The sequence below is a fragment of the Fistularia commersonii genome, chromosome 22 (assembly GCF_037954325.1).
Source record: "Fistularia commersonii isolate RoL2024-O1a breed Wild chromosome 22, RoL_Fcom_v1.0, whole genome shotgun sequence".
Lineage (NCBI taxonomy): Eukaryota > Metazoa > Chordata > Actinopteri > Syngnathiformes > Fistulariidae > Fistularia > Fistularia commersonii.
Genome location: NC_141305.1, coordinates 6,150,548 through 6,171,201, shown reverse-complemented (window position 1 = coordinate 6,171,201; position 20,654 = coordinate 6,150,548). Strand labels below are relative to the sequence as shown.

The following is a 20,654-nucleotide window of genomic DNA, read 5'->3' as shown; positions in this document are numbered from 1 at the left end:
GTGAAATCATGTTTTCTGGTTTGTTATACCAGATCGTTGACTCCAGAAGTTGATTTTTTTTGGACTTGTTCTCAAAAGAAATTAATCTTGAATCAACACTGGTATTTTGCATGAATGAATTTAAATAGTAAGTGGCTAGTTATCATTTTTCAAAATGTTGTTAAATTGATCAATTCCCATTTTAACAATTATTTTTGGATTATTTATTGCCTTATTCATTCATCTTATTTTCTTTAATATTAAAACCTTGCATTTCATACTTATTTTGGCATATTCCAGCCCACAAACCCAAAAGAGTTGGGTCTCTGTCCCTAAGAAAGACTCACTTCTTGATCTCGTCCTCCACGGCCGTCACCCCGTCCTTGTGCGGCAGCAGCACTTTGTGCGTTGCGCTGCCGAAGTCACACAGAACGTAGCTGCCCTGGTCGTTCAGGAGGATGTTCTCCACCTGCAGGAGGGGGACGAGGGTTTCAAAAAAATAACCACAACCACACACACACACACACACACACACACACACAGCGGGGACAGATCAGACTGAGGGGAATCACTAGTTCTCGCTTTCACTTCCCCTGCGTCCCCGGGCCCCTCCGTCTTTTGTGTCCCCGCTCTGTTACGTAACTCAGCAAGTGGGAGCAGAACAGAGCGGGGGGGGGGGGCGTGTTCAGAGGAAGACCCGGGTTTATCCAGAAACATCTATTGAGACTCAGAGACATTCCCTCCAAATGATCTGAGAATTCCAAAATTCACTAAAAATCAATTAGAAACATACTTAATATCATGGAAATTCACTTGAAATTATCAAAAAATTCCCAAAATATCAGCAAGAAATTCCATCACAACAAATCAATAAATTTCCATAAAATTAACCCGAAATTCCAAAAATATCAGCAATTTTTTTTTGTATTTTCTTGAACTAACTAGAAATTCACTTGAAATCCTCTGAAACTTTTCTCAAAATGATCTAGAAATTCCCAAAATGTCAGCAAGAATTTTCTTTAAATTATCTGTAATTCTCTCAAAATTGTCAGCAACTTCTCGTAAAATTGTCCAGAAATTTGACAATTCCCTTAAAATCAGAGAGAAATTCCCTGACAATAATTGAGGAATTCCCCTCAAATAAATTGAGAAAATTCCTTCAAACTGTAGTGTCCCAATAAAACAACCGTAATTTCCGGACTATTGTGCGCACCTCAATATAATCCGCACTGGCTAGCTGTTTAAGCCATAGTGTTCAAAGTGTGTGAAAAATTTAGTGGCTTATCGTCCGGAATTTACGGTACCTGAAAAGTACAAAGTAAGGAACACCCGATGACATTCAGCAGTGAGCTCCTGCAAGACTGGTGAATATTGTAATATAGGATATTCTCAAAAATAAGCAAGTAAACCATTAAATTCAACAAAAAAAACCCGATTCAGAAATGTAAAAAAACAAAAAGAAATTCACAGAAACCGTCAGAATACCCAGAACTCTGTTAGAAACTCCCAAAAACCCCACCCAGGACAGATAATTATAAAAGTCTTGCCAGAAAACACTGTGTGATAAACGAGGAGTACTGAAGGTCAGCAGGAGGAGGAGGAGGGAGGAAGGAAAGGAAATAAGAGGAGGTGGGAGCAGTGGGGAAGGCTGACCCTGGGTTTGACAGATTGGGGATTTATTTTTGTTGGAACTCAGCTTCAGAAAGGACCACTTTTACGACTTATTGGTTGACTGACAACATTTCTGAAGAACAAATAAATAAATGAATAAGTCCAAAAATCGCATTAAGCTACCCTAACACCAGAAGACTTTGAAAAGATTTGGAAAAGTCGTATCATCTCACAGTTCTGTCGGAACTCATCTATCGGTTGTTGATTGTGTTGCATCACTGGAAAGACTGAAAGACTTGTGATAATATCAAACATGTTTGATACTGTAGTAAACCAAAGACCAGGAAAGGACTAAAAAGATTACCACCTTATACTTGATGACCGAGCCATTGAGACTCCAGCAAAACTCCTCAAAATTCCTTCCGATTTTCAACTTTTAGGCTGCTACTGTATTATCATATGACCAAAATGCTGCTTGAGGAACGAACTAGCCGCTGCTAGCTGAGACACATTCATTGTGTGAACGCCCCGCTCAAGTTCTCATTGATTATTAGAGATACATTTTCAATTCTGAGAACGACGATGGAGGTGGAGAAAGAGACATAGGGCGTGAACGAGGCATGAACCAGGTGTTCGCGTGCCCGATTTTGCTCCGCAGGATGGCGCGGCGAGATAGAGGGTTTTCGCCGACTGAGGAGCTAAAAGGCAATAAAAGGAACAGGCGATGTGGAACATGAAGCAGAGTCATCGGCAGAGAAGAGAAATTTTCCTTGTCCATGTTGTCTCTTTGTTTCATGAACATTTTGGTTTATGAACAACATCCCCCCCACTTCACTGCTTGAAAAATGAGGGGGGCCTCACCTTCAGGTCCCTGTGGATGACGGGCGTCTTGCACTGGTGCAGCCGGGCCACCGCCTCACACGTGTCACAGAAGATGTGCATGACCTCGGCCTCACTGAAGCCCACACTCAGCCGCTGGTTCATCTGCTTCACCACCTGCCCCGCTGCGCGCACGCGCACGCACGCACGCACGCACGCACACGCACACGCACACGCACACACACACACACACACACACACACAAAGACCATGTCACCCCCTTTTTTTTTTGCCTGGAACTGGAAAGTTTCAAAACTAGTAATGACATGAAAAAATGCAAAAAAAATAAAAATAAAAAAATAAAGAATATTCTTTTTATTTATTTAGCAGTGAAAAATATGAGCTAGGTGACAGGTAAACAGACAATGTCTTTTTACATTTAAAAATCAAAAGGCTAAATTTTCTGGAAATGTACTGATTTTTTTTTTTTTTTTAAATACAAAATATAAACTCAAAAATAAATAAATACATCTAAGCTTACTGGTATTTTCTCTGCACGTTATTTGTGACATTTAGATTCATTTCTTTCAAAATAAAATTCCCAAGTCGTGTTTACACTTTTTTGAATTTCAACTTTTTTTTAAAGTTTCTTCTAAATCTGTCACTTTCTTGCAATCTCAAGCTTTTTGGCTCATTTTCAAATAGATTTCACAACCATTCTGGCAGAATTTCTTCTCTCTTTATTTGTTTTTGGGTTAGCTATTTTAATGTGAACTTAATCCCGGGATGGTTTTTTTGGATTGGGTACCTTTGCAATACTCCATGAGGATCAGGACCTCCCACACGCTGTCCGAAACCGTGCTGATGGCCGAGTCCAGGTAGCCCACGATGTTCTTGTGACCCGACAGCTCCTTCTGCAGGCGGAGAGAGAAGACACAGGGGTGAGGAGGTGGTTGCCGACGAGTACGGGCTCATTCATTCTCTACGTACGCGCATGAAAGTAGATCCCCATTTCCCGAACGCACTGCCCCTCATAGCTCTATCCCTTTCATTTGGTCGTACATCCACCCCGCTTGAAGTCAACTAAAGCACAGACCCCCACTTCTCCTTCGTCCAGTTTACCCAGAGTTCCCGGACGATTTCCTCCTGTGTGTTCAGCAGCAGGCGTTTTCAAACTTTCTCAGTTTTGAGTTTCAACTCAGCACTGCCCCCAGAAGTTTGCGGTGGTACTGCTCAGATTGGGATTGGGATTTGTTAAGCGGGATACGCATGGATGGCTCAGGGCAGAACCAAATTCATTCCAGGGAAGAGTATTAAAGCCTTTAGAGGAAACAGGACCCTGAAACAGCTGAGCCTCCATGCTCCTAGTGGTCAAAACTGGGAACAGCAAGTACAGGTTCAACCTACATGAGGAGGAGGCCTTTCCAACTGAGTCCCTGAAGAAAACAACCCTAAAATAATTATATACCAAAATATACAAAAAAAAAACCCAAACGACTACTTAGAATAAAAAAAGGAACATGAAATCTTCAAATTACCTATAAATGTGGAAAACTGGGAGTCCTGGGATTGACTCCGATTGAGTTTTGTCTTTTTTTGATCTGTTGCTAGTTTGCAGTAATTTTTTTGCTTTTACTGGTGATGAGAGCCTTATTGTTGCCATTTATCAAGTAGCTTCCGTTTTAAATCGTTGTTTTTCCATCTCAAATCACATCAACATACAAGCAGAGACCTTCATCAAACATTTGTCTCTTTGAGGGCAGTTAGTGTGTGTGTGTGTGTTTGATAGAGTGTGTGTTTGATAGAGTGTGGCAACAACACACATTAGCATCCGCACGAGAAAAACACATATGAGAAGCAGCAGTTGGTTAGCAGTGGTCATGTAAACACACTCTGTCCAAGCCCTCGTGGTGTCACTTATTTGTGTGTGTGTGCGTGCTTGTGTGTATGTGCGCGTGCTCACGCAGCTGCGTTACCCTGCCACTCTATATTCATTGAGGTAAAAAAAATAAAATAAAAAAAGTCAGTTGATACCAAAACTAGTGAGAGGCTGCAAAAGCTTTAAGTTAAAATTAAAAACGAAATCAAATCGTATTTCTAAAGTATTCATTGGCTTTGTTACTCCGGCAGATTTCAAAGAGGATGAAAGTACAAACAGATGAAAAAAAAAAAAGATAAAGAGCACGACAGCGAGTGTCGTCAGATAACTTCCTGTGGTTTTGCGCTCCTCAGCAAAACTACAGGAAGTACGCTTAAAAGTGCAACAGAGAGCAAGCTAAACTATAATGTGCGCTCTAAATTATTACACAGCAAAACTGCTAAGTCCGACCTTTTAGGTGTTAAGATAAGCATGTGTGTGCGTGTGGATGTCGTCATGCTTTTCTTTCACCCCCGCAAACGGTTCTTAAGCTCGACTCAGCGTTTGCTGCTCATCGGCGGAGACACTGCTGTGTGTTGTGGAAACTCAAACACTGGAAATGAGTCAACGCTCAAGCGTGTGTGCGTGTGGCGCGTTGTTCCCGCCGATGAGGCGGCGAGCAGGCACACAGACGCCGCTCACAGCGAGCTGTGCGTTTGACGGGCCTTGGGGGGGTCGCGGGTCAGCGAGGAGACATCTGCTGATGACTGGACGTTATACAACAGGCAGATGATGCTTTCAGGGACCGCCACCGGTCGTCGGACGGGACACGTTTGTCTTCATCTCAATGAACGTAAAGCCGGGAGCTTGTAAACTCCCACCGTACCTGAAGATGTCAGAGGGAGGCGGTTATGTTGAGTTTACGTATCGGCTTTATGAGCATTTTTACGATGCCTGGCGTCCCGCTCATAAGGAAAATTCCAGAAAGAAAAAAAAAGAGAGACTGGAGAGAATGTTTGGACCACGAGGACGGAAGCTTTTAGCGCTAATTGAAACCCCGGACGGAGAGAGAGAGAGAAAGAAAGAGAGGTGGGAAGGAATTGATACCAGATGCAGCTGAGAGGTGAGGTCACACGCTCGACACGAGGAACCTTGGTCAGTTGTCACATGACCTGGCCACACGGCCTCTGGCCATCTTGTGCCATCTCTTTTGTAACAACTTGATGTAATGTTAAAGAAACAAGGAATAATCATTTTAACATTTATATCAGTCACTTCATCTATCTGTTATTATCGGGCCTCATCTTGCTGGTGGAGGCGGAGCCAATACCAGACGACACAGAGTTGAGAGGCGGGGTTTAAGTTGGACAGCTCAGCTGTCAATCACAGGACCGCCTACATACACACCTAGACACATCCAACCATTCATTCACATCTCGGGACAATTAAGCATCTTTGTTTTTTGACTGTGGGAGGAAGATGGGGAACCAGGAGAAAAACCATTATGTATAATTTTAATATTGAATTCAAATGTGAACATTCTGGTGCCCTCATCTCCTTGCATTTTAGGATTATAGAATTAGTATTCAAAATCAGAGCACCTCCAGGGCTTGGACAGAAGATTGACAGCTGACGGCTTAATGTTCAATCTCAACGACCACGACCATGTGTGACGCCTAAAAAGCCTCTGTGGTTAGAACGTGCAAAGAAAATGGAGCGGCGGCCGGCGGGGGTTCTTCTCACCATGATGGTGATCTCCCTCTTGTAAACGTTCAGGTCCGGGACGTTGTTGACGTACATCCTCTTGAGGGCGCAGCGGACACCGCTGTGGGTGCGGGCCAGGAACACCACAGAGAAGCCTCCTGCAGGAACACAAGACTCATCAGCGTGGGAGAAATGGAGATACGCCGCTGTGACACCTGAGTTGAAAACCTCTAAACCTCTCTGTAGAAGAAAGGCAGGTGGCATAATGAAACGGAAGGCTAAGCTAACTTCGCTCCCGTTTGGTGAAGGCGCCAGTAAGGGGTTTCTGAACTTGAGTGAGAAGCTCGATGAAAGCAGGAGATGAAACAAGAAGATGTATTACGACTGTGGTCTCGACTAGAAAACCCTGGTTCATGCATGGTTCCCGTTTTGATGAAAACATCAAAAACCCCCCGGCACTTATCCAACAGCAAAAGCATGTTTGGATACGCACACTGTTGTTCATCCCAACATTCACTGCTAAAGACATCAGATCGGGGGGGTTGGGAGCCAATAAGCGGCATGGGGCAGGGTTTGACTTGGACCTGTCAATCAAACACAAAAACAATAACAATGGGAAACACGGTTCTGTCTTAAGAGCAAAAAGACGACCTCATTTTCGATAGCCAACACGAGGGTTGAAATAACACACACACACACACACACACACACTGAAATAGGCATATAAACTGTCACTGGAGGGCGATGGCGAAGAGGATGCTAAGAGTCTGTTCATGGAAAGAGGAAGTGGCTGTCCAGCATCACACACATGTGTGTGTGTGATGCTCCCACCACATGACGGGATGTTGTAAAAGTTCTTTAATTGTGACGTTTCTGTTGTTTTTGTCAAGCGCCACGTTGGGTTCTAACCCGAACCCGAGCTGGAATTCCGACTCAACTGTGGGCCTCCTTTTACTGACACTCTCAAAACCTGAGTCCAAGACCTCTGACCCCGCCTGCACCCACAAAGAGAAAAAGCTGAGCAGCTGATATTCGACTGAGACAACAAACTGAGCTGTGACTAATGGGACCTCTTAGTGCCGGAGCCTAGCACTCCAAGGAGGAAGACGAGGAGGTATTTCTACGGCACCAGGATGAGGTCAGCTGTCAATGAAGAGTCCCGCTTTCATCGGGACACAACTGAACTCCTGACACATGAATAGGGAGGAGCAGGAGGAGGCGTCGCAACGATGAAGTCAGCTGTCAATCACAGCCAAGAGGGACGGGTTGCAGACAGGAGACACTGAGTCACCTGCACACAAAACTAGGAATTAGGAGTAAAACCTGGAAGAAAACACGCTGAAGGAAGGATGGCTGGGAAAAAAAAAAAAAATATATATATATATATATATATATATTTTTTTTTTTTTTTTTTCATATTCTATTTTTAATTAGATTCATTCTAAATTTCATAATCATAATAATTATGACAAGAATTTTCTCAGTTGCCGGGAGAATTTTCTTTTCTTCCCATCATTTGTTTTAGGGAACTTTGTTGCGACGTCCTCTTTTATTTAATCCCACCTGGGTTCTTCTAGAAGTCCACTTTTCAGTATCTCTTATTCCCCTTTCCTCCCCCGGGGATCTTTGTTTACCTCGCGGTGATCTCGGGACAAATTCCGTGTGATTTTAACAGGCAGTTAAAAGACACGTCACAAGTTAAGAGCAAAACAGTGATAGAGTACGCCACTGTGTACTCAGGCACTGTTTACAGGCACTGAGAAACAGAAGTGAGAGCAGAGGCTTGCTGTCCGTGGATGATGAGGGAGCACTTTCTCTCCCTCTCTCCGTCTATCACTTCCTCTGTCTGACGGTCTCTTCCTCTTTTTCTGTCTGTCCATCTCCCTTTCCGCCTCCCGTCTGCCTGACATACCTCTGACCGCTCCCTGCAGACTCTCCAGCTCTGCCTCTCCTCCAGAAAGCCGAGGTATTTCCTCCAGGAGGCCCCGTCCCCCCTCCGACCCCATTCTCCTCAGACTTTTATTTCCTCCAGTCCATTTCCTCCGCAAACGCGGAGCCCCCGGACTCGGAAACGTCGGGCCGGAGAAAATAAGACCCAGCAGTCCATAGAGCTATTTCTCGTCAACGCATCTGATTCCGTTCACAGGGTCGGACGATCCCGGCTGACAGTGGGGTGAGAGGCGGGGTTTGACCTTGGTGGGTGAGCTGTAAATCACATACAGAGACATCCAAACTCCAGACAATTTAGTTGTCAATGGAGCCAGGGGCTGTTTTGGGAGGATGATGGAGAACCTGGAGACTCCACATGAGTGTCCCACTGCTCTGATCAAGCTGCTGTCAGCTGAGAGCGGGTTCCTCAGGAGGAACTGCCTGTCTGAGGAAGGTCCCCGCAGGAAACCGGAGACGGGTTTCCAAACCGTCGTGTGTCGTTGAATTGCCGATGACTCGAGGCTTGGTGCTGCCGCAAAAGACAAACAGTACCTGAATACATCACGGTGCATGTGGCAGAGGTCTAGATGCTCTACAGGGGTAACGGGCTGTCGAAAAAGCCGCGGCACTGCTCCATACATGACTAAGAAAACTCGCACTTTCAAAGCCCGCCGGCGCAAGACTTAAAATAGAGGTGCGCTCACTCCTCGCAGAGGATCGAGAGATTCCGCACTTTATTCCTGGACACTCAGCGTGGGGATCCAGTGTCCCGTGTGGCGTTTGATGGACATTTTCTACCTGATGGGGGGTGTGGGGGGGGGGATCCAGTTTCCAAAAAAAAAAAAAAAAAAAGTCAAATTCTCAGAGATCTCTGCCGATTTTTTCACTCCATCAAGAAACCAGTCGGACACAGGGTTAGAGCCTGCAACGTTCTAGCTGCAAATAACCGCGGGGATGCCCAGTGATGACCGCACTGAACTGATATCTTCATACAGACAGTCCTTGGATTACAGAGATTTGTGGTTGGGTCGCAATCTCACATAAATTTATGGATAAGAAAGTCTCATTTATGAATATGAAAGTTTGCAATGTTGGAAGAAATTTCACATGGGAATGATTTGGCAAGCGGAGCGGATAAATTCGTCATTGCACGGCTTTGTTTACTTTTGCCGGTTGTACGCCATATTGGATTGTGCTACATTCGTTTTCTTTCGTTTAAGTTGTTTTTTGGAAACTTTATGTCCATATGCGAGTTCTGACTTACAGCAAAAAAAAAAAAATCAGGGAACCCAATTCTGACGGAAGTTAAGAACAAGAGCAAACTTCATGATAACTTGAAGGGAACCAGAGAGGCTATGTATAAAAGAGGACCTCCTGCAAAGGGAACTAAAAAAGAAATGAAATACAGCAACACCTTGACTCATGAGCTTACCTCACTCCCTGACCGAGCTCGTAATTCAGTTTGCTCGCATATCAAATTCAATTTCCCCCAAAATGAACTGAAACGCTATTAACCCGTTCCAGCCCCCAGCTTGATGCGTGTTTTTTCAATGCACATTTTTGGTTCATTTGGTGCTCTATCGCTTAACTGAACTGACTGGCTATACACTTATTGCTACAATATGTTGCTAACTGAAACTTGCACACTTTGTTACACTTCATTGCTGAACTTATTTTAGCGACAGAGTGAATGCCGCTCCGCTTACTAAAATGATCAAACTGTCCCCGACTGGCTTGAGTGACTCTTCCAATAACTCGTCCGTTGACGTTCCCGCCGTCTGCCTCAACGTGTGTTCCTTCCCATAGATGATACTCTCAGTCACGGTATCTCACCAACAAGTTTTCCATCTCTTCATGGACCAGTCCACAACCCGCGCACCTGTTTCCCCCTTTTTTTCCATGATTTTCTCTGGGTGACCTCGTGGCAGGTGGCACGCCAGACTGTTTTTAAACCCCACTTTTCATCCCTCTCACTCCTAACTCAGATCTCGGCTTGGAACACAATGCAAAGAAATCAACGGACAGACGGCCTGCATATCAGGAAAAATCCAAAAGTTGATGCACTCATACGTCAAGGTTCCACTGTAAAGAAAGAAAAACAAAACGCCTCTGTCTTTGGTTTGACCAGCATGTCCAGAGGTGACCCCACAAATAAACTCTCATTCCTGTCCCTGTGGTGAGAAGAGCAAACATGGCATGCGTGCACACACACGCAGACTGTGGTTAAACTGTCAAACTGGAGGTGAACAACTCCCGAATCCAGGTGATTCAAATCCCTTCCAGACAGATGGAGGTGAGTGAGTGCTGTTTGTGAGGAGCATACCCATATAAGGAAAAGGGGGGAGGGAGGGTGCGGTTCGGCGGCGGCCCGAGTCCTCGTAGATCTTCCCTCTGCGGAGTGTTTACGAGCGAGTGGACTCGGAGATTGGCTGCATGACAGAGCGAGAAAACGGGACGGCGGTCGCTGACTCAGGCGGTCCTCCGAGCGTCGATGAACACGCACGGTACAGGAACACGCAAACCCGTCTGGAGGGTGAGAGACAGAGACTGCTCCCATCTGCCTGTGCACAATAAGGAGCCGCACACACCTTGGGCTACTTAGCTTAGCACAAAGCTCAAATACACATACAGGAGTCACGCAGTGTGACTCTACTAGGGGTTGGACAGAGATTACAAAAGAAGCTACAAGAGCTGAAACCACCAATAAACAAAATCAGAAATAGAAAACTAAAGAAATCATCATTTTTATTATTTTAGTTTTTTTTTATTTTATTTGACCTGCTATGGAGAGGAGGGCGCCATGAAGCAGGCCCCATCTTTAGTTTTCTATACTCTATGTCAACAAATACTGTCTTTGTTTCATCACGAGCACACAGTCAGTGTCTATCTACGGCCATTTTCCTGCTCAGGGCGTCGGAGAGAGGATGCAGCCAATCCCAACTGTCACTGAGGCGAGGGGTGGGGTTTTATCCAGACCTGTCAATCACCGGTCAGCCATCAATCAAAGGGCCACATATAGATACATCCAAGCATTCACTGTCATTCACACCTCCAGACAATTTAGAGTCTCCAATGAATCAGCTGACTGTTTTTAGTCTGCGGAAGGAAGACCAAGAACCCGTGGGAGAACCCAGACAGGCAGGGGAGAATGTGGTGAGAACACACAAGGAGAACCCAGAGGAGAATTAGTTTAGAACCAGAAACATTCATCCTGGGAGGTCACTCTCAGGTCCTGGAAAATGACAACTAGCCCAATACATCCATGTGTATTTGTAACTCTCACCACTGCTGGGCTAACGGCTATCATGGATGGGTGATCATGATGCTGAGCTGATAAACAGGAAATGGGTCTTTGGATGACTGATCGTTTCCTACAAACTGCCATTACCTTCACTGACAATTTAGGAGCTCCTGAAGACAACAACTAGCCCACTACATCCATGTGTATTTGTAACTCTCAAAGCTGAAGGGTTAACAGCTATCATAGACAGATGTCATGATGCTAAGCAAACAAACAGGAAATGGCTCTCTGTCTGATTCCTGTGTCGTTTCCTGCAAACTGCCATTGCCGTCACCAAATTTTTTGGTGGATTTTTATCCAGTAACTTTCGATTTTAAAAGACACTTTTTGCTTTTGGTGGAAAATTGTATTAATTTTCAACTAGAGTTTTTGACAATATTTGGAAAATGTTTTGTACAAAAGGGAATGAGCGGTGGGCTGTTTGACGACATCTGACGGCAGCAGTTTAACAACGCTGTGGACGACCATTCATCGTGCACGGCTGGCTAGAAGAGGGTGTGTCTATAACTTGGGTTTTCGGTTATTTATATGTTGCAATCGTTGATGTGAGTTGATTTTTCATGCAGTTTTCTTCCATTTCACCTCAATTCGGGGCAGCATTTACTAATTTTATAATTTTTTGTCAAATTTTCAGAAAAGACCTCCTGAATCATAACAGCTGCTTTGATTTGTCGGACCTTTGATGGCGCTAAGCTAATAACACGGCAGGCTACAATTCATTGTGGTGAGCTAATTTATTCAGCAATTGCTGAAAGCAACTTTTTGATTATTAAAAGTTAGTTTTCTTGCGATTTGTGCGTATCGTAATCTGGACGCGGCCCCGGCCACCACCCACTGTTGGTGCGGCAACCCTGCTCCGATGGCGGAACGCCGGTGAATTCGGCAAAACATAATTCCCTGGCCAGCTCACAAAGCGGGCCTGGCCTGGATGAGCAGGCACAAAGGCAGCAGTGGCCCGTCACGGGACCGAGGGCCGCGTCGTACCAACATTCTTTCTGGGTGCGACAACAAGACAACAGCAATGCACAATGCGCCTATTCATCAGTGGTACAGTATGCTAATCATGTCAACGGATGCTTTCTCACCACACCACCCTGGCTGGGGGGGCTGGGGGGGGGCAAGTGGGTCATTTAAACAATAAAAAGTGAAGACTCTGATGTGCACCGCCATGATTGATGAAGACTGCGCGAAGCCACCAGAAAGACAAGCTAACAGCTACACCTAGATTAGCAAATCACTATAAATGTTTTTTTTTCCCTTCAGACACATTGAAGGTCATTCTACGTTAATTCAGAAAGTCTAATCGGACATTGAGTATTCATCGTCAAAAAAAAATAAAAAATAATAAGGGAACTATCCAAGTATCATCCGGAAACTTTCTGGTTTAAACTGCACAAAAGGCTGGCTTCAGACTATCTGTGGAAAATTAGAATCATGTATCTGTGACCTTAAATGGAGAAATGATTGCAAATCACCAAACAAATGTAAATCAAACTCCCCCCTCGACACACACACACACAGACATACAAATTCATATAGTTAGCCCTTCCACCGGCCTGAGCAAGGTCACATGAAATATCCTTGTAAGGGTGGTGTGGTGGATCAAAGTGGGCTCGTGGTGCACTTGAGGTGCCGACATGACGCAGCGAACATGAGGGTCCAGAATCCCCCGAATTACACCCCTCCCAACCCTCGCCGTTCGCCATCGAGAGGCCGCACATTCTGCTGACGGCCGGCAAACACAGTCCGACCAGTGTTTGACGAGTCAGCAGATTCAGTCACACACACACACACACACACACACACACACACACACACACACACACACACACACACACACACACACACACACACACACACACACACACACACACACACACACACACACACACACACACAACGTTTTGTTGTTTGGTGAAAAGAGCAGGTCCATTTAAATTCACACAAAAGGACCAGTCACGGCCGAACAGGAGATTTTTAGGACATTTTCTTCGTTACATTTCTGGGCAGGTTTCTTTTATTTTAAGGGATTTATTCTTGATTTATTTTTTGGTGGGTGGAGGAATCATCACTTGGGGGGAAATTGTCATTATTTAAGGGGATTTTTTTTTTTTTTTTTCATAATTTTGGGCTAATCCCAGAGATTACAACAACAGGACATATTTCAAATAAATGGAAGGTTCCAAAGTTCAAAATGTTACATTCCAGGTGATATTCATTTAGTACAGATCAGCCCCCTTTTTGTTTTTGAGGCTAAAGTTGAAACCACACCTGAAAAACAAAGCGTCATCGGGAGGATGTGACCCCTTTTCAGACGGGGCCCGTGGCGAAAATGGAACCCCCGCCGCCACCGTCCTGTAAACTGCCTTCCTGCCAGCGGGCGGCAAGGATCCGCATCAAATCAGAGGAAACAAATACATCCTGCCTGTCAGCAGAATATATCCTGTCCTTAATTCCTTTTTTCTTAAAAAAAAAACAAATTAATAAAAAAATTTCACATCTACATTTCGACGCAGCTTGCAGTTTTTTTTTGGTTTTGATAATTGGAGGTTATTATTGAGGAAGAGAAAATCCTAAGCTTTTTTCCCCCCAGACTGAGGCAAGTTTTCATTCCGGGCGTAAAATCAGACTCACTGAAAGAATTACATCAAAAATCGAGATTTTCTAGAAAAAAATATACTAGCAAAATAAAATGTAATTATTTTTTTAAATAAAATCACTTTTACTTGAAAGTTTGAGACAATTACGAGTTTCTTTAAATCAGTACTTGATAACTTCATTTATGGTTATTCTAAAACCCGCGATAAACAACCCACGAAGTGATGAAGATTCCTCCTCCTCAGCTGCTGTCTCACCATACAGATGATTCTCATCTCACTGCCTCAGCAGGTATTTAGTCAAAATAAACGTCTCTGAGAGTCGTGATCTGAAACTCCCCCTCCAATATCCCATAGTCTGAAAAATATGCATTAAGGACGCATTAGCGGCTTGAAGGACAAGTGTGTGTGTGTGTGTGTGTGTGTGCGTGTGTGTGTGTGTGGGGGGGTCGGCGTGTCACTGCCACGTCTGGTTGGACGAGTCGCTGCCAGCAAAGATGGTTATCAGCTGACCAAAGACTTCATTAAACACTGGCTGTTCCCAGTACACTACTGCATATTGTGCACACACTTACAGACATACAGTGTAGACACATGCGTGCACACACACACTCCTTCAAGCCACTGGATATACCCCTCCTGACTGCAGCAGCTCTGGGCTGGAAGGAACCAACTGATCAGCCACAGGGGACGATGTTCTGTCCTCCGTCATAATTGGACAATGAATTAAAAGTAAATGGTTCATGTATTTGTCCTTGAACGCACTGCGATAAGAGCGCTAAAAACACTCACGTACAACTGAATGACACTTATCCATACATTCATGCTGTCAACACTCGGCCTGCTCACACGGTCAGGCCGATCCCAGCTGGAACTGGGGTGCGAGGTGGCAGCAGGGGGCGGGGCTTAACCTGGACAGGTCAGTTGTCAATCACAGACATCTAACCAATCACCTCCTTATTCACCCTTTCAGACAATTAGTCTGAAAACAGTCGGTGTATTCGTTGTACGCTGAATTGTCCGAAGGTGTGAATGATTGGACGCATCTACGTGTTGGACCCATGATTGGCAGGTGACCCATCTAGGTTAATCCCCGCCTCTTGGCCCAACATCGGCGGCACTGGCTCCACTCCAAGCACCGACTGGCTCGGCAATCGGGACGCCGGCTACGGCTGGAGAGAGTAGCAACGTTACACAAGGAACCCTGCGCTCGCGAGGAGGCAGAGAGAAGGGGGGGGGGGCTGGCTTCACCAACAGACACTTCCGGCTCCTCCATGTCACTTCTGCTTCCGTTCCAACTCCTCCGATAAGACTTTGAGAGAACTCAGAAGTGGAAAACAAACAAGCCAAAAAAGATGGCAACAGGACAGGAGGACGGTGATGGTTAAACCCCGCGGGGGTTGGAATGCTTACAACATTATTATTATGTAATTACTACCTAGGGGTCACATGGGAGCGGGCTATAGTCAACAATTGCAATGTGGGATTCCAGTGTCTGCATGGGACATCATCTGGAAAAGGGAATTTTATAAAATGTGTTTTTAATCAGTTCTTTGCTAATTTTTTTGCGTTTCCCCCCCTTCAGTAAGTACAATCGATTGTTGTCAAGGTGATGTGTGAAGCAGCAATTAGCCAGCGTCAAACACCGTTAATAACTTCACATTTAAAATGATTAAGGAGGGGAGCGGGGCAGACGTGGCTTCAGCGTTTGGTGCCAGACGAGCAACGGATAGAAAGGGGAAAGAAAAAAAGGAAGAATATGTCAAATCTAAAGATGGTACATTTTTTCTGGATCCATGTATTTGGCCAAGAAATGTGGGTCGGTGTACTGCTGACACACTGACGTACTGCAATACTGGGTGTATTTGTGTATGACAAAATTTATGCAGACTGAGTGAAGTATTCAAGTACTGGATACTGGTGTATCAGACAAATAGTACCAATGGTATTAGTGTATCTGACCGGAGTGTACTGATGAAGTAGGCAGAAGTCTATGTTCAATATGACAGTACTTCCTGAATTTGTATATCAGTCAGAAGTGCTAAAGTACTTGCGGTATTTGTGTATCTGAAAGCAGTCTACAGTTGAAGGTATTTGTTATATCGGGACAGATGTTAAAGTACTGGGTGTATTTGTTGTATCGGACAGATGTCAAAACAGACTTATTGAAGTATTAAAAGTACTGCGTGTGTTTGACCCCGGCTGAACGGTCGCCATGAAAACTCATGACTTCCATTAAAGAGTCACGGCAGACAGATGACGGGTGGGGGCGGGTGGAAGTGGGAGTACCGACGCTCCACGGCATCACATGATCCGTGGAGCATCCGGACTGGCGGTCCAGGTCAGAGGCGCCCCAGATAACCGGGCAGTCAGAAGGAGAAGTTGTGAGGAAGGACAGCGGCCATGACGGCGCCCGTCCAACCTGAGCTCCCCAGCAAGAAATACTAACAAAACTCTAACTATGGTCAACTGGGGTCAGAGGTCAGACACACGACAGGGGTCGATTCTTAATCTGGACTGTGCCCATTCTTTGGAGATTAGTGCAACACTGATCAGATTATTTCCTTCAGACGATGTTTGTTTACTTCTAGCTAATTTTCTGTATTTGACTAATTTTGCTGATTTTTAAGAGCATTTCTGGCAGATTTGACCTCATTCTTTTTCTGTATGGGGAACACTTGATGACAACGGGTAAGTCTTCTGGCGACGATGAAGCAGACGATCGCAATCTGTGCGACAATAATAGGATTGAGTCATCCACAAATTCCCGCCTGAAATCGGTTCCGAATCTGGGAGTTTGTCAGATCAACACTGGGACACGAATCCGATGAACAATGGGAATCTGACGGCTCTACCGTCGTCCTGGCAACGGTCCAAGTCAGGCCCTCTTTACTAATATTTTGCAGGTTTTAATGGGAAAACTAGTCAAAGTCCATAGGAGGGGGCACTAACGATACGCTTTACTCCTGTCTGCGTCCACAGCAACCACGCTGATCTCAGCTTAGTCTCCTATAACACTATCTCTGGGCTGTTCCTCGCTCTTCGGCTTCTCCCGTTTCCATGACGACCAGCGGAGGAAGAGAAGCCCAAACTGTTCCCGGCAGTCAAACTCACTCCTGCAAATTAGCATCTGGAGAAAAACATCCTGACGCTTCGTTTTCTCTGAATTAAAAAAAAAAATTGCCAACTGGTTGAAATCACAAATAAAATGGGTGGCTATGTCCTTGTTATTGAGGAAAATAAAACAAACCAAAACAGCCAATTTGGGTGACTGTATGACGAGTTGGGCTCATGACTACCTCCAGGAAGCGTTCAAGTAAAGCAGCTCTGTAAACCTGTTCTCACTGGGACAACACAAACAAAGTCACGCCCTACCCGGCCCGTTTGTTGACAGGTGATCTAAGAGAATAACCACCGCGTCCAGGTGACAGCCCCAGGTGACAGCGGCAGGTTTTTGAGGCATTTTGTCATGTTTTTCCTGAGCTGGTTTGCCGGACGCGGGCCGGTAGGAGGAGCTCTGGTCTCCATGACCCACTTTCCTTTCACCTAGTTTACGCCGTGTGGACTGACCTTCACTGTCACTGAGCCGGAGCAGCATTGGATCTCAGCAGATACAAGTATTCACAAGTAGAGGTAGAAGAAGCTTGGCATGGAAGACAATGCAATGCAAAGCAAAAATAGGCTCAATCTTAGCAGCGCTAGCCAATCGACTGGATGTCAACTTTACACAGACCACTATTCATATTGATGGAATAATTTGGGCTGGAGGTGTAGTGCATCGTAGAAATACATGTACTTATACGTTTGATTCGTTCACTGCTATGTCAGCGAGGCAAATTTGATCAGGAGCTGTTTGGTTTGTCGCCCCCTGGTGAAGGTACGACGACCACGGTGTCCCCCTGGGGTCTCAACTGCCGACATCCAATCAATAAACAATACATCTGTTGGGCTCAGGGTCGTTCAACAAAACAGGCTACTCAAGTAATCCATTAATTTGACAAATGGATCTATAAATGAAATTATTCATGCAAATCACGGTGTTTATTCCTGTTTGGCACTCAAATAATCCAGTCAAGTGAAACTGATAATTATCAGTTAAAAATCTTATGTAGTAATTTTGGACAAATAAAGGTGGGAGGGATGAATAAGATAAAAACCCACCATTTCAGTTACCGGTGGGAATTAATTCTTTTCATTTAATCCAACTGGATGTGAAACCTCACAAACTCCAACCTCATTTACTTTGTCCCCCTTAAACTAACACCAGTTTGACTGTATCACTTTTCCGTCGCTTCCATTTAGCTACCGCTTATTGACCGATCGAGTGTCAGCCCCGACCATTGACCGGCTGGGGAAAAACAACTACAATGGAGTGCGTTTAATCGTTAAACCTACACTTCTTCATTGGCGCTGCCGTTGGGTTTTTGCCACTTCCTCCTTTCGTACCTGCTGGTGAGGGAGGCGGGGATTCTCTCTGGGTTCCTTTTTTTCTTCTTTTTGGAGGCAGAGGGTGAAGCTCCTAATGCCATCCTCGGTAACGGGCAGACATTGCGTAAGACGGGCCCCGAAACGCCTCCTTCCGGGAGGCACTTGTGTTCCCGCGTTATGCAATCCCGCGTTTAAAAAGCTATAGTCTGCTCTTGCCGGCCCGAGCAGACCTTGTGTTTTAACAGCTATAAAGAAAAAGTAATATTCATATTTCTTTCAGGAATCCTCCAGGGAGACGAGGCAAAGTCCGGCCCTGAAGTAGGCCGACGCCAATCTTTATTCACAGGAGGCTGGATCTGCGGTCAATTTCGTATCTGCAACTAAGCAGTCAGCTACGAAGGACGTTCGGAAAGAAAACTAACTCTTGTGACAGCATTCAAATATAACTATAGCCTTTGCTTTGATGGTTGAATTTGCAAAATTCTACACGATGTGAGGGTCTTTTTCTTTCTGAGAGTGGACTTTGCAGGCTGGCGACACTCCAACCAAGGTTGGTTTTCTTTGTCCAGACGTCATGGACAATACAGCCTCCTGATAGACAAGAATGGCATTGTGCAGACAACTTACATCTTCTGATATTGGCCGATAAGCTGCGCTCGCAACTCTGGAAAGTTTCAACGAAATTTCAAAAGTATGTATGTGTTCAAAATACGTGATGGTTTGTTTTGGACTTCATGCTAGTTCCCCACTGGTGCTTCACCCAGCACCTTCATCCAGAATCACACAAACACATAGTCCTTGTTAGTTTAGAGTCAGACCAAAAAAAAAAAGTTATAACCTCTGCAAATTCGAATCGAATTTTAAAGTCTTTTCGACGTCACTTGTTCAGAAAAAAACAACGGCGGGCTGCAGCTGACAGCTGCAGACTTTGCTCCCCTCCTGCAGAAGAAACGGGATATGCGTGTGTATGTCTGTGAATATGTGTCAATATCGACTGAACCTCGCTGAAGAGTTAAAAGTGCATATTTTTTAAACAGGATATAATGTTTGCGCAGTAACAGAACAACGGCGTGGCGGGTGAGACGTGTAAAGGGGGACGGGGGTGGAGGAGGTGGGGCGGCTGGTGTGGGGTGTGTCCCAGAAAATATGAGGCTGGTTCTTCTCCCTTCTCCACCCTCTCCCTCCCGGTGGTCCTTACCTTCTGCGATCAGCTCCTCCACGGTGACCTGGTAACGGCCGACGGCGAACACCTTCCCGAAGTAGCTGCTGACCCCGGAGCCGCAGCCGGAGGCGGACGCGCCCCCGAGTCCGCCGCTCTCGGACTTTGGCATTCTGGAAAACTTCTTCATCCTCTCCCTTCGCCGCCGCCACTTCCTTTATTATTATATTTCTTGTCTCGTTGTCCTTTCCAGCTGAGATCCTCTATTTTGGTGGCGAATTAAAGTAAATAAAATAAAAATAAAAACAAAAAATGACGCTGCTCGGCTCGAACGGCTGCCTCCCTCCTATCTACTCATGTGAAGTATTTCCTCCGCCGGCATGCTCCGCGTCTGGTTCTCCTGGAGGGACTACTTGCTGTCGGGTGACCCGACATTAAAAAGTTGCTGGGCGGGATGATGCGACCCCCCGGCGGGCTCCCAGAGGCTCGAACCGGTGACAGCGACCGCCGACAAACCCGGGGGTGGAGGACAGGGGGGAGGGAGGAAAAAAAAGACAGGGAAGGAGACGAAGAGGAGGAGGAGGGGGCGCAGGGATAGGTTAGCTAATCTGACACATCACGCTAGCAGGCAGCAGCCGATGCTAACATGCGTGGAGAGTCGGCGGGTTACGGTCGGGACGCTCCCCCGACATGAGGCGGGGGTGGTGGTGGTGGTGGTGGTGGTGGAGGAGGAGGGGGGGTGGAGGACCCCTGGAAAAGAAGCACCGGAGATAGGAAGAACTCCCCCCCGGGGGTGGCGGCGAGTATCCTCGCGGTGAATCTCTCCCACTCGGCGGTCCCAGGGAAAAGCAGCTCCGGCGTCGTTAGCGTCACTTGTGCGCCTCACTCGGGGCGAGTTAGCATCGCTAGCTTAGCGGGCTAACGGGCTTCGCCGCGCCACACCGGGAGCAGGTGGGCTAACGGAAGAACCGGAACCCGTGCGAAGGGGCCGCCTCTCAGACGGTGCCGCGCCGAACCACTCTGGCCCGCCTCGCCGCCGCAACCCTCCGTGTCATTTTCGCGAAGACCCCGTCCGCGTCAAACTTCTCGCTGCTCCCCCGGTCGGAGGCTACAAAAAATTAAGTGGGTGGTTTGTTATTTACCCAATGAGAGTGACAACCTAACCTGACGAGGCCACGCCCCCTCCGGCCCTCCTGATTGGTCCAGGAGGAGACCGGACGGAGGCCGCAGGCCAGACCCGAAGTGATGAATGAATGAAAAGCCAACTCT

General features: G+C 45.9%; 1 protein-coding gene across 1 annotated transcript in view; it reads right to left on the bottom strand.

The window, feature by feature from the left end:
• Positions 1 to 20,497, bottom strand: part of bmp2k (BMP2 inducible kinase) — a 37,588-nt gene extending 17,091 nt beyond the window's left edge. Inside the window, exons 1-5 of the mRNA XM_086170031.1 lie at positions 19,425 to 20,497; positions 6,011 to 6,129; positions 3,218 to 3,323; positions 2,452 to 2,594; positions 327 to 448 (exon numbers count right to left, since the gene is read on the bottom strand). Coding sequence (XP_086026157.1) covers positions 327 to 448; positions 2,452 to 2,594; positions 3,218 to 3,323; positions 6,011 to 6,129; positions 19,425 to 19,575 — 641 coding nt within the window. The 5' untranslated portion in view covers positions 19,576 to 20,497. The remainder of the gene's footprint in view (positions 1 to 326; positions 449 to 2,451; positions 2,595 to 3,217; positions 3,324 to 6,010; positions 6,130 to 19,424) is intronic.
• Positions 20,498 to 20,654: the final 157 nt, after the last annotated feature.